Below are 11,750 nucleotides of genomic sequence, written 5' to 3'. Positions count from 1 at the left end.
CTGGGCGCCAACAACATCACAGTTTAGTTGCCAACAGTTTAGTTGCCAACATCACTGATAGCAAGTGGGTTCACAATACTCAAGACACGAAGGAACCAGAAAGAATAAATTCATGATGCACAAAAATCTCCTACAGCCATTCAGTAATTATCCAAACACAACCATTAATTTGTTCCAAACACACCCAATTAGTAAACACAACTCATGCAACACCATTAAACTCATCCTCCAGTTGCCTTTTTGTGGGTGGTCTCCCCCTCTTCCGTCCCATCTTGCCCCGCAAACTCCCACCTGCACCTCGTTTCTTATTGATGTTATCCGGGTTCAAATCACACCCCGTAGTATAATGACCCAAAGATCCACAATATCCACATATCCGCTGCCCCTGTGCCTTACTGGAACTTGCATGTTCATTAACAACATGTCTCCCTCCACGCTTCCTCCCCTTTGTTCTTGCCTCCCTTGGTGCACACTCCGAAATTTGGACTGCAGTATCAACTGCTGCATCTTGTTCAGCCAAACTAGCCGCAGGTTCACCTATAGTATGCGGGATCACATCACTCTGTTCTTCTGTATGATCCCCCACATGTGATGCTCCTGTACCTTTTGCAATACTTTCACCCCACTCAACCAATGCAGACAGCTGCTCACAGCCTTTCTCGAACCCAAGACTTGTTTTGCGGCATGCTCTCACAGCAGCCATCGCAATTTCTACTAGTTTCTTTGTTTTGTATTGATCGCTCTCACAACCCGGTACCGAAGTCACAATGTCATGCCTGTCCCACGGTACCATCGTTCTTGCACCCCTTGTGTATCTCTTCATTATGTACTCTGCAGGTATATTGTCGATCTGAAGGTACGTGAAGGCTTTAATAAGATGGGCGCAGAACAAGCCTGTAACAATGAAATTAAACATAATCAGTGCTACTTTTTCACCAGGCCACAATATACATTGAAATGCTGAGATGAATTTTTTTCAAATTGCACCATTTTTACCTGTATGCTCCCATGTCTTGCACTCGCATGTATATCTACCGGATCGTACATCAGCCTCCACTCTAAATGAATGTTGAAACCAAGCATATTGCCATGACTGATCCGTGTGTGTCACCAGGTAAACATCAACCTCGGTAGGATGAGGATCAATACGGAAAGCAGTACTATAAATATAAGTTTCCCTGTATTTCTTGTACACGGCTCGTGTGTACACTCTGCTAAGATGGCCATCAAAGGGCTGCAACGTCAGCCGCCAGTTACCAGCCTATTTCATGGGCAACCACTTAAAACATTAATCCCTAGTAAACGATAGTGAATGATATTTTCAAACAATACACTGTCATTATTACCTGAGACCAATGGGTTTCCCCACCCGCTGTGTGATTTGTGTGTTGAATGAAGTCTAGCATCCTGCGTGCAAATTTACTCATGCATGTCATATGTCCTGTGAAGCCACTCCCCTTGATCATCTTATTTACACTTTCACTTCTCTGTGTAGAGGTCATCCTGCCACAATACAAGGGCTTGAAATAAGCAGCAACCCACAATTTCCTACTCTCCCAAAGTCCCTGAATAGTGTCATCCTCCCGTATGCCATACTCATCCACCAACTCATTCCATGCAAACTCAAACTCTGTAGGCGTAAGTGGGTGATTGATTATGGTGATGAGCTTTATCTTTAGACCATCATGAATCTTGTATAGTTTTTTCAGCTCTGCTTTATACTTCTTAAGCATGTGCCAACGGCACAACCTGTGCTGTGTTTGTTTGAACACCTTCTTGATTGCTGCCGCCATTGAACTATCCTGGTCTGCAACACAGTAAATGCGACAAAGTTACCAATTATTTCAAGTTACGTATCACTCATGACATTCGTGTATAAACATTCCTCACCTGTAAGTATACACCGTGGGTCCCGACCTCCGGACATACAATTTTTGAATGCCCCAAACAACCACTCAAATGTGTTAGCTTGCTCATCCTGCAACAATGCTTGCCCAAACACGACATTCTGCAGTTGATGGTTTGACCCAACAAACATGGCTAAAGGCATGCTATACATGTTTGTTTTGTATGTGGTGTCGAATGTAACCACATCTCCAAAATCTATATATTCTGCACGCTGGCTTGCATGACTCCAGAACACATTCTTGATAACATTTTCACTGTCTACCTGCAACTCATAGTAGAAATACTCATTATGGGCCTTCATCTCCCTGAAGAACTCAAGCAACTTTGGTATATCATTTTCCCTCTCCTCCCTGGCAGTTGCAGCTTTCCTGCAACCATGAACACATACATCAATTTAATTATAAAGATTTCTATGTATTCAACAACAACATCAACAATAGTACATTTGAAGACATTACCTATTTCTCAAATCCATTTCCGTGAACGTGAAGTTCTGCCGACCACCATATAATTCTGCCAGCACATTTACTGTAGTGTTATGGGAAGCATCACACCTATGCATCTGATCAACAATACCCATGACTATAGGGTCCTTGTCCTTTTGTATCCTCAAGAACTGTGTTACGGTCGGCGAGGGATGCAGTGGATGATTGTGCTCCAACCTTATCCTCTCAAAGAACCAATAGTCCTTCTTCTGGTTCCATTTAATCTTCACAAAAGCTTTGCAGCCACACCTCATTGACATTTTCTCACGTACCCTCTCCTCACCAGGCTTGTAGTAATCCCAGTGTCCTTGTTTGTTGCACGACAACTCCAGTACCGTCTTCCTACTTGTCTTGGTTATGCGCACATCAAACCCTGCCTTGCCCGCATAGAATTTGTAAAATTCCTTAGCTTCATCTCTACTGTCAAAACGCAGCTCCTTGGTTGGCACAATTGTCTCTGGCAACAGGGGATCCTGGGAAAAAAACACATATCAGAAAGGCAGTACCACAACTTCTAAAATACACATATCTCTACTACAGAATGTTTGGAGCACAATCTTTATTATTTCAAACTACACTAGGATGAGATAGGGGACAACAGCTGCATCAGTAGGGCTACATGGCATATTACTGAACCAATCATATCTAAGATTTCTGAAATTCTGATAACATAATCAGGAATGAACTATGTAATGAAATTCATGCTGTACGCTTTGGTTCCTGAATTTCTGAAATCTAGGTATATATATACCAGGAATCAACTAGGTAATGAATAATCATAATGCAATTCATGCTGGACGTTTCTGATTTCTGAATTTCTGAATAATGGCACCAAGTACTGTTTCCTGGATTTTACTATCAAGGTTCATTCAAATGTGTCCTGAACTTTCAGACCTTTTGGGGGGGTCACCTAAAACATGAATTTGGAAATTTAGCTATGCGACACCATTTAGCTTTTAGATGGACCAGCAAGAAGAAAAGACTAAAAGCCAGCACACTCACATGCAAGTAGGTCCTCTCCGGATCGGGCGTTGCCATCGTCTCTAGCGACACATGTTGGAGAGGAGTCACCCGTGCGCCATTTACCTCCGGCTCCGGCGATTGCGGCATCAACAGTACAGGGGACACCTCCGGTGTGGGTGTTGAAGTTGCGCCATCCATGGAATCGGATTGTGCAGGAGCGAGACCCAACCTGCTGATGCAACTTCAACCTGCAGGAAGACCTCCGGATTCTTGCAGGCACAGGAGATGGACTCACCATTAACAACAACAATTAATTGTCGATTGATTTCCCTGCTGCCGTAATTGGTGCCACAGCTACAAATTCATCCGAGCACCTCGCGCTGATTGAGTGAAGCCAATCAATGTCGTAACAGCTCTGTTCCGTCCAACAGCAGCGGCTCAGGGAAGTCGGCTCCAACCCACCGGCGGCCTCCCGCACGAACGCGGCAGGAGTGCCGGCGGCGTGATCTCCCGGCGACTACCTGCGCGGGCCTGCGTGGGAAACTGGATGTGGTGGGGCTGCATGGCACATTGGGTGGCGGAGGATGGCCAAGGACACCGGATCTTAGCAGGAGGTGGCGGCGGCCATGGTGCTGTGGCGGCGGATCTAAGCAGGAGGATGGCACATTGTGCTGTGCCGTTTTACTGGTTCGTTCAATCCTGGGCTAAATCAGCAAACCAGACGTGAGCGGACGGTTAATTTACTGGCTCGCACGAACGGCTCGTTCAATAGCTCGCACGAACAGCTCGTTTACTGGCTTGCGTGATACTAGCTTCATGGTCTCGCGCGAACGACCAGACGTGAGCAGGATGGCCAATCGCCACATGCCACGTGCACTGGCTACAGAATATCCTATTCTATAGCTGGCTACGGAGTATATTGACCGTATATATATATATATATATATATATATATATATATATATATATATATATATATATATATATATATATATATATATATTCCTCCAAATCTATCCCAAATCAAATTCCACTCAAATCTAATGGTTGTTCGCTAGAGGGAGCAAAATCTCCGGAAGTTGCAGAATCTTCGGGACTTTTTCTGGAAAATTTCGTAACTTAATGTGTATTTACTTTTTACACTGAGAAATTACCGGTCCATCCTGTCTCATTACCACCGCTAGCTTCTCTCTCCTCCCTCTCCTCTCTCCTTCGTCCCCCCTCCCCCCTGGGTGATTTGGAGATTCAACCACCGAAAATTCGTGAAATCATCAAGGAAGGGGAATCACGTGGTGGAGGCTCTTCTCTTTTCTCTCCAAAGGTATCCAATGTTCATCTCACCCGATTTATCAATGTAGGTTGTTCCTTAGGGTTTCCTTTGGATAGTACTCTTCACTAGCATGAGTAGGCCTAGGATCTTCAATTTTATATCAATCCCATGACCGATTCATTGTGTATGAGATGTTAGGGTTTTGGACTGCAAATTTCGGAATATTTCGGAAAAGAGTTCCGGAAACTCCACAACTTGCGGAAACTCCGGACATTTTTTCGGAATATCCGCAACTTGTGGAAAACTTCGGACATTTTTTTGGAATACTCTGCAACTCGCAGCCCAAACCTCTTATATTGATTACTCTCTGAATTTTTCATGACTCTTTTCTTATCTTTGTCATGTTCTCTGCTTTATCCAGATGGGAAGGCAAAGGGACACTCGTGCTAGTGCAACTCAAAGGAGAACTAAGGCAAGACATGATCCTAATCCTCCTAGAGTTATGAGTGAAGAAGAAGAGGAGAAGGAGGTGTATGAGCAAGAGGAATTTGAGGAAGAAAGGTTTGTGGTTGCTCAGAGGAGGAAGGGGAGGGAAAAATTGCCTGAAACATCCCGTAGATCCAACTGTGGCCAAGCTCCTAGTGTCATGCCATCTTTTGCAGCTCCTCAACCTACGCCAGTCAAGAGAAATAGGGGCTTAGCTTATCAGATTTGTCCTCAAACTCCAGAGCATCTCACTTCCACATTTGACCAAGATCAAAGGACACAATCTCTTTGCCCAACTCTTCGCCCTCCTTCATGCCCTATGGGATACACTCCTAGGTTGGGCAATGGCTACTACAAGATGTCCTTAGCACTTAAAGAGGAAAGGGGGCATGATCCTTTTAGGTGGGACAAGATGGAGGGGATTGACGCACACTTTTGGAATGAATTTCACATGGATTTTTATAGTTCCATGGTGTTGCGCAAGAAGAACAAGCTCCCCATTGTTGCTATGAGGTATGTGGATTGGCCTTATTATATGAAAGATGATGATGCCACATTCAAGAGGGGGTTGCCAGGTGTAAGGAGTTTGGTCTTTATGAGCTTATGGGATTTAGATGTAATTGGAATGCTGAAATACTTGGCCAATTTCATAGCTCATACTACTTCCAAGCAAGTACAAACTCTATTCATTGGACCACCATGGGCGAGCATTATTGCATTGATTACATGACTTTCTCTTGCCTTTTGGGACTTAGAACAAAGGATGAGAGGCATGATCCTATACATGTTGAGTTCAAAGTCACGTCCAAGGACGTTCCATTCATGTTCTACAATCCTATGGTGGCACTTGAGGGAAATCGAATAATTTGGTGCCATACTACTATGTGTTCAACCAATTCTTTAGGAACACAGTTGACCCTAAGGGAGGAGATGCCACCACGCTTCATTTCTATGCGGGCAATCTTTTGAATCGCGTGACTCCCAAAGGAAGATCCTTCTGTATCTTTGACTACATATGGAATGAACTTCGTCGCGCCATGACATTATGTATATGATTGAGAGGGTCACAAAGATCACCTTTTCCAAGGATTGTGCTCATGAGCCGCTTCATATTCGTCCTCGTGGTAGTGATGGTCCCTATCCTACAGCCACCTCTCATCGGTTTGCTGGATCATCTAGCCAAGCTCCACACCATGATGATGAGTCTCATGCTTCCTCTCCTCCTAGGTAGTCCCGTAGGCTAAGAGGTTCTATGATCAAGAGGGTACTTAGGAGCATTTTTACCATGTGCAAGCATATGGCCCAAGAGGTAAATGAGAATAGGCGTGACATCATTGAGCTCAAGGCCTCCCAAGTACTTCCTGTTGATCCTTGTCATGAGTTGCCGGACTTTGATGATCCTTTCGCATAGTGGGACATCTTGGATGCCGCTGAAGCCGGTGTTGTTGCTCCTTCTCCTACCCCGCTTGCACCTGTTGGCTCTTCTCGCCCTCGCCGCTCCACACGCGCTGCACCTGTTGAGGAAGAAGAAGAAGACAATGAGGAAGAGGATGATGATGAGAAGGAGGAGGAGGACGACGAATACGATGACGAGGAGTAGCTGCTACTGTTGTGATGGAGTTCATTTCCTTTTTGGTGCTTGATACCAAAGGGAGAGTGAATATTTGATGGGAGGGTTTATGGATTTATGTATCAAACTTTGTCTTTTATGGTGTGTAAGACTACGTGAGCATGAGAACTTGTAATGGTTGTGCTTTGAATGCTTAAAACTGCTTTTATTTATCTAAGGATAATTGTGTGTTGGTGTGAAAATTTCTGTGATGGATATTATTTGAGTATGGCAGAATGTACGGAGATTCCGGATATTTCTCCGGAAAATTCCGTAACCTGCGGAGAATTTCGGAGATTTCTACGGAATCTCCGGACATTCTGTTATTTTTCTCTTTGATTATTTGTTGAAGTGTATATTCTGTTATATGCATCACAAAAACGTGTTCCACACACTCTTTGCACCCCACTGCTGCCAAGAACATGTGCATCTCTCATGTTTTCACTTATAATGTGCCAAGTGATATTTAAAGATCTTTGGAATTAAAATTCTTATGGCACACATTAAGGTGGAGTTGCACATGCTCTTGCTTTATCTTTTATGTTTTTGATACATTATATTCTCATTTGGAAGAATCCGGGGGTTCCAGAGTTTTCGAAAAACTCCGGAACATAAGCTCCAACGGCTAGTTTCGAGGTGAAGGGATATAAATACTCCCTCACACCCTCCCACAGTCTCCCTCTTGACCTAACATTGACCTGAGCTGTTCAGAAACTTTCAAAGCCCCTCTTTACTCCCCTCTTGGCCTTTAGGTGAAGATTTGGTGGGGCATTTAAGGAGAGATTCAAGGGACAGCAAGAGAGAGTGCTAGTGAGCTGATTTCCCATCTCTTGAGCACCTTGTTCTTCGTCAAGTCGTTGATTTTGTGTTTGTTACTCTTGGAGCTTCAAGCTCCTAGCCGGCTAGGCGTTGGCCGTGGAGCATCCAAGGATTGTGGCTACCTACGGGAAGTTTGTATTACCCCAACGATTGAGTAAGTGACTCGATCTAGCTTGATCTTTGTGGTCGCTAGTGTGAGAAAAGTGGCTTAGGTGTGAAAAGCCCACCCTTTGTAGGTCCTCAACGGAGACATAGGTTTCAAGGTGTGAAGCTGAACTCCGGTAAATAAATCCTTATGTCTCTTATGCTTTTTCTTCTTAACATTGTTCATATTCAAGCATAGAACACATTTCTAGGGTTTGTGCTCGATCTACTTTTCTAGGAAGTTTCCAACTGTTCTATCTTGTGTCAAAGGCCTAGAATATTCTGTTGCTTAACCTATATTCGGCGATTTACATTTGAGCAAGTCTTTCATAAGGTCGTAGTTCAAATCCTTGTTTCTCCGAAGAATCCGTAGATTTCTCTGGAAATTTTGAAGTTGCAAAATTTCTGGAACAATCTCCGGAAACTCCGGAAGTCGCTAATAAAATTGTTCGAAGTTGTGAAAATTTTCAGGTTTGACAATTCACCCCCCCTAGTCAACATCCTAGATCCTTTCGAGGAATGGATGAACGATGGTCCGCATTGGGAGGGATGCGATATCCCTTGCTTGCAAGCTAACCGCAAGCTATTTGCAGCGGCCACCACAATTACAATTGGAGATGGTAAGAAAACGTCATTCTGGGATAGTGGTTGGACCAATGGGCAAAGACCGAGGGATATGGCGCCAAACCTGTTTAACATCTCCAAAAGAAATAATAGATCACTGCATGATGCTATGACTAATGACGCCTGGATTCGGGGCATAAATATTCTACATCACGGTTTCTCTGTGACGCATTTTATTGAGTACCACAACCTATGGGTTGAGGTGAGCTGGGTGCAGCTTAGACCGGGAGTCCTGGACACCATTGTATGGAAGCTCCTAACAGACGGGCAATACAGTTCACAGTCGGCCTACCGAGCGAAATTTTTGGAATCTACAACGACTAATTTTGAGACCATCATTTGGAAAGCTTGGGAGCCGGTCAAGTGCAAGTTCTTCATCTGGCTGGCTATCCAAGATAGAGTCTGGACAGCAGATCGACTGGTGCGATGGGGATGGCCAAGTAATTCACATTGTGCTCTTTGTAATGCAACACAAGAGATGGGACTTCACCTATTTACCAGTTGTAACTTTGCAAGTAGAATTTGGATAGAGATGAGTGCATGGACACGGTGTGCAAACATTGACCCGAGTCATTAAGATCTACATGACTCGCTACACAATTGGTGGACAGCTTTAGCGGGTGCTCAGGTGGTTAGCAGAAAAGGGTTGCGAAGCCTAATTATCCTTGTGCTGTGGGAGATTTGGACGGAGCGAAATGCACGGATTTTTCAACATCTTGAGCAAACACTCAGTCGCATAGTTGCTAAGATAAAAGATCAAGCGGCTACATGGATTGCGGTAGGAGCTAAACATTTAGAGTTTTTCATTAATGCTGCCCGGCGGCATTAATCGCACCTAGCGGCGCCTCTCATTCTCTTTTTTCCCGTGTTAGTTGGGATGAGAGTGCACAGAGTGTACAGAACTTTCCTTCGTTTCTGCCCGTCGGGCTTTCCTCTATTTTAATATAGCAGCAGCCCTCCTGCTGGCTGGTTTTAAAAAAAGATTAGAATTAAGGGTTATTATTGGAGTTGGAGCAAGTTTGGAGGCACTCAAAAAATTTTACATTGAGCAACTCTAGCAATAGCCTCCAAAGATCAAATGGGGTTCTCTCTACTCCCTCCATTCCAAAATATAGCTATTTTTAGAGTTTTTCAAACAGATTAAGGATATCGATTAAAAGTCTATATTACCCCTCATTAGAATAATTATACCTTTCCTATTTAATTGGTGGCGGTATTGCATGTTGATTTTCATATATGGAGGGTATTTTAGACCTCTTATGCCAAATATACCACTTGGGAACTCAAAAGTAGCTATATTATGAGATAAAATTTGAATGCTAGAAGTAGCTATATTCTGGGATGGAGGTAGTATTTGTTTAAGGCTATAAAAGTATCTCTAACTCCAGCAATAGCCCCTATGGATAGATGGCTCCGTAAGAAAGGAGGGTGGATGGGGGAATTTGAAGGTCTCCCTAAAATGGGGAGTTAAGTAGAGAGCCTGCTGGAGTGGTTTTTTTACTTGGCCCTCTAAACTTGGAGTAGGGAGTTGTAAACGGTCTGCTAGAGTTGCTCTTATGGTTTAATTTGGAGGCTATTGCTAGATTTGCTCTAACCAACCCTATCGCATGCAATTAGATAACCAATTTTGATGCATGCAGCCCTTTTGCATTGGCTTCACATTTCAAATGCAGATTTTGAAGAGGGCCCATCATCTCCCGCTTCATGTTTGACTAGCCAGTTAGATAACTAACCTTACAACATTGCCTTGAGATCTCTCGTATAAATATTTCACATTTCAAATACAAGTTTGAAAGATTGTCTTGCTCTTTCTTTTTCTGCAAAAAATGAAAAGAAATATGTATATACAGTAGAAAAATGTTAAACATATTAACACAATGCAAAGACCAATACATTGTTTTTTTTAAAAAAAAAAGACCCATACATCACTTCTGAACAAAGTCGGTGATGGCAAAAATACAAGTAGAGAACTCTCTTAAACCTGCCAGAAAATACTGCAAAAGCACAAGCAATAACCAAGAACAAATATACACACACACACACCAAATCCTTACAATATAGTTACAGGTACAGACTCACAAGTCACATCACATTGATTATCCAGTCGTCTGGTCATCGGTGTTCAGTAGTACCCGAGCTGGGTGAGCTTGGCGTGGAGGTTCCTCTGCGCGAAGGCGAAGAGCCGGGCGACCTCCTCCTCCCCGGCGACGCCGCCGTCGCGGTTGGCGTCGGCGGCGCGCACCCCGCCCCGCGCCTTCCACCACGCGAACCACACGTTGAGGCTCTGCAGCGCGTGCTGGAGCTCCTCCCGGCTGATCCGCCCGTCGCGGTCGGCGTCGAACTGCGCCAGCCACGCCCGGAACTCCTCCACTGTCAGCTCCCCCCTCGGCAGCGCCCGGTACCGCACGAACGCCATCGATCCTCGGCAACCCGCTACTTGGCCTTACGGTTGGCTACTAAAGTTTGTCAGCTGCTTCGCTTGGCTTTGCTGAGTGCAGATGGCCGAGTGAATCAGTGGAGTGATGAGCAGCAAGCAGATGCGCACGATTCCTTTTTATACTGGCCCAGGGACCCAGGACAGGAGAGGCACCAACCTGGGGTTTTTACGGCTCGGTTGTTACTGCAGGAGTTCACGTTTTGCACGGAGTTTGGCTGGCCGTGTTGAACATCGCGTAGATGACCGGTAGTGTGCGGCCGCGGGGACGCGATTCTAGTGGTGGCTACTGGCTAGACTAGTCTGCTTTTGGATTAATTTTGCTAGCTTGCCTTTCGGCTTTTATCAAGGGGAATAATCGGTAGTGTAGCCGCATTCTGCATTCTTTGGAGTAGAATGCGACTACCACAAATATGACATGTAGAGTATATGTATAATCTAGAAATGGAAGCAGCAAAGCGGTTGAACGATTAGATTTCAAGAATCCGTGGAATTTGGTAAAGTTGTAGCAAGCACACCACTTTAAAGTCGTTCGGTTTATATCCAGCTTCACAAAGCAGGGACAGGAACAAGCATGCGCTAGTTCTAAATCCGGTACGTAGCCATGGTGAAGTTTGTTTTGCTAGGTTTCTTGCAGTAAAACTTGCCTCTCGGCTTCAAGTGTCCAACTTGCACACATGATAGTATTTGCTAAATATTCTTTCAATGATAAACGGTGTGTCTGTTGATAACTAGTTTGACCATCATCTCAAGATCTAATGGCTCAGTCTCTCGGACACATTTGTAGAACTAGGTGAGCATGGGTACATGTATGTTAGGATCTGGATCTATAATATGTTTCGGGAAAAAAGTGACAGCCAACGATAAGTACAAGGTTAGTGCAACAAAGGGCATTATGCATTGTGCTTAGGTGACAGGTTCTTGTTCTGAGTTGAGCCACAAAGGATCAACTCAATTAATAAGAGCCTCCACCAATTGGGTGCAATACACCTTAGTCAAATGGGAGCA

At 44.3% G+C, this 11,750-nt stretch overlaps 2 protein-coding genes across 2 annotated transcripts; both read right to left on the bottom strand.

The window, feature by feature from the left end:
• Positions 1-202: 202 nt before the first annotated feature.
• On the bottom strand, positions 203-3,431 carry LOC101765814 (protein FAR1-RELATED SEQUENCE 5). Its single transcript, XM_022826057.1, has 6 exons — positions 3,396-3,431; positions 2,367-2,866; positions 1,930-2,276; positions 1,476-1,807; positions 997-1,261; positions 203-894 (listed from the first exon to the last, which is right to left on the bottom strand). The coding sequence occupies exons 1-6, from the start codon at positions 3,429-3,431 to the stop codon at positions 203-205; spliced, it is 2,172 nt and encodes a 723-aa protein (XP_022681792.1).
• A 6,800-nt stretch (positions 3,432-10,231) lies between these two features.
• LOC101772423 lies at positions 10,232-10,808 on the bottom strand. The gene has a single exon (XM_004964838.2). The coding sequence runs from the start codon at positions 10,722-10,724 to the stop codon at positions 10,431-10,433; it is 294 nt and encodes a 97-aa protein (XP_004964895.1). The 5' UTR covers positions 10,725-10,808; the 3' UTR covers positions 10,232-10,430.
• Positions 10,809-11,750: the final 942 nt, after the last annotated feature.

This window comes from Setaria italica, chromosome IV, assembly GCF_000263155.2.
Source record: "Setaria italica strain Yugu1 chromosome IV, Setaria_italica_v2.0, whole genome shotgun sequence".
NCBI lineage: Eukaryota > Viridiplantae > Streptophyta > Magnoliopsida > Poales > Poaceae > Setaria > Setaria italica.
This window is presented reverse-complemented; position numbering and strand designations above follow the sequence as displayed.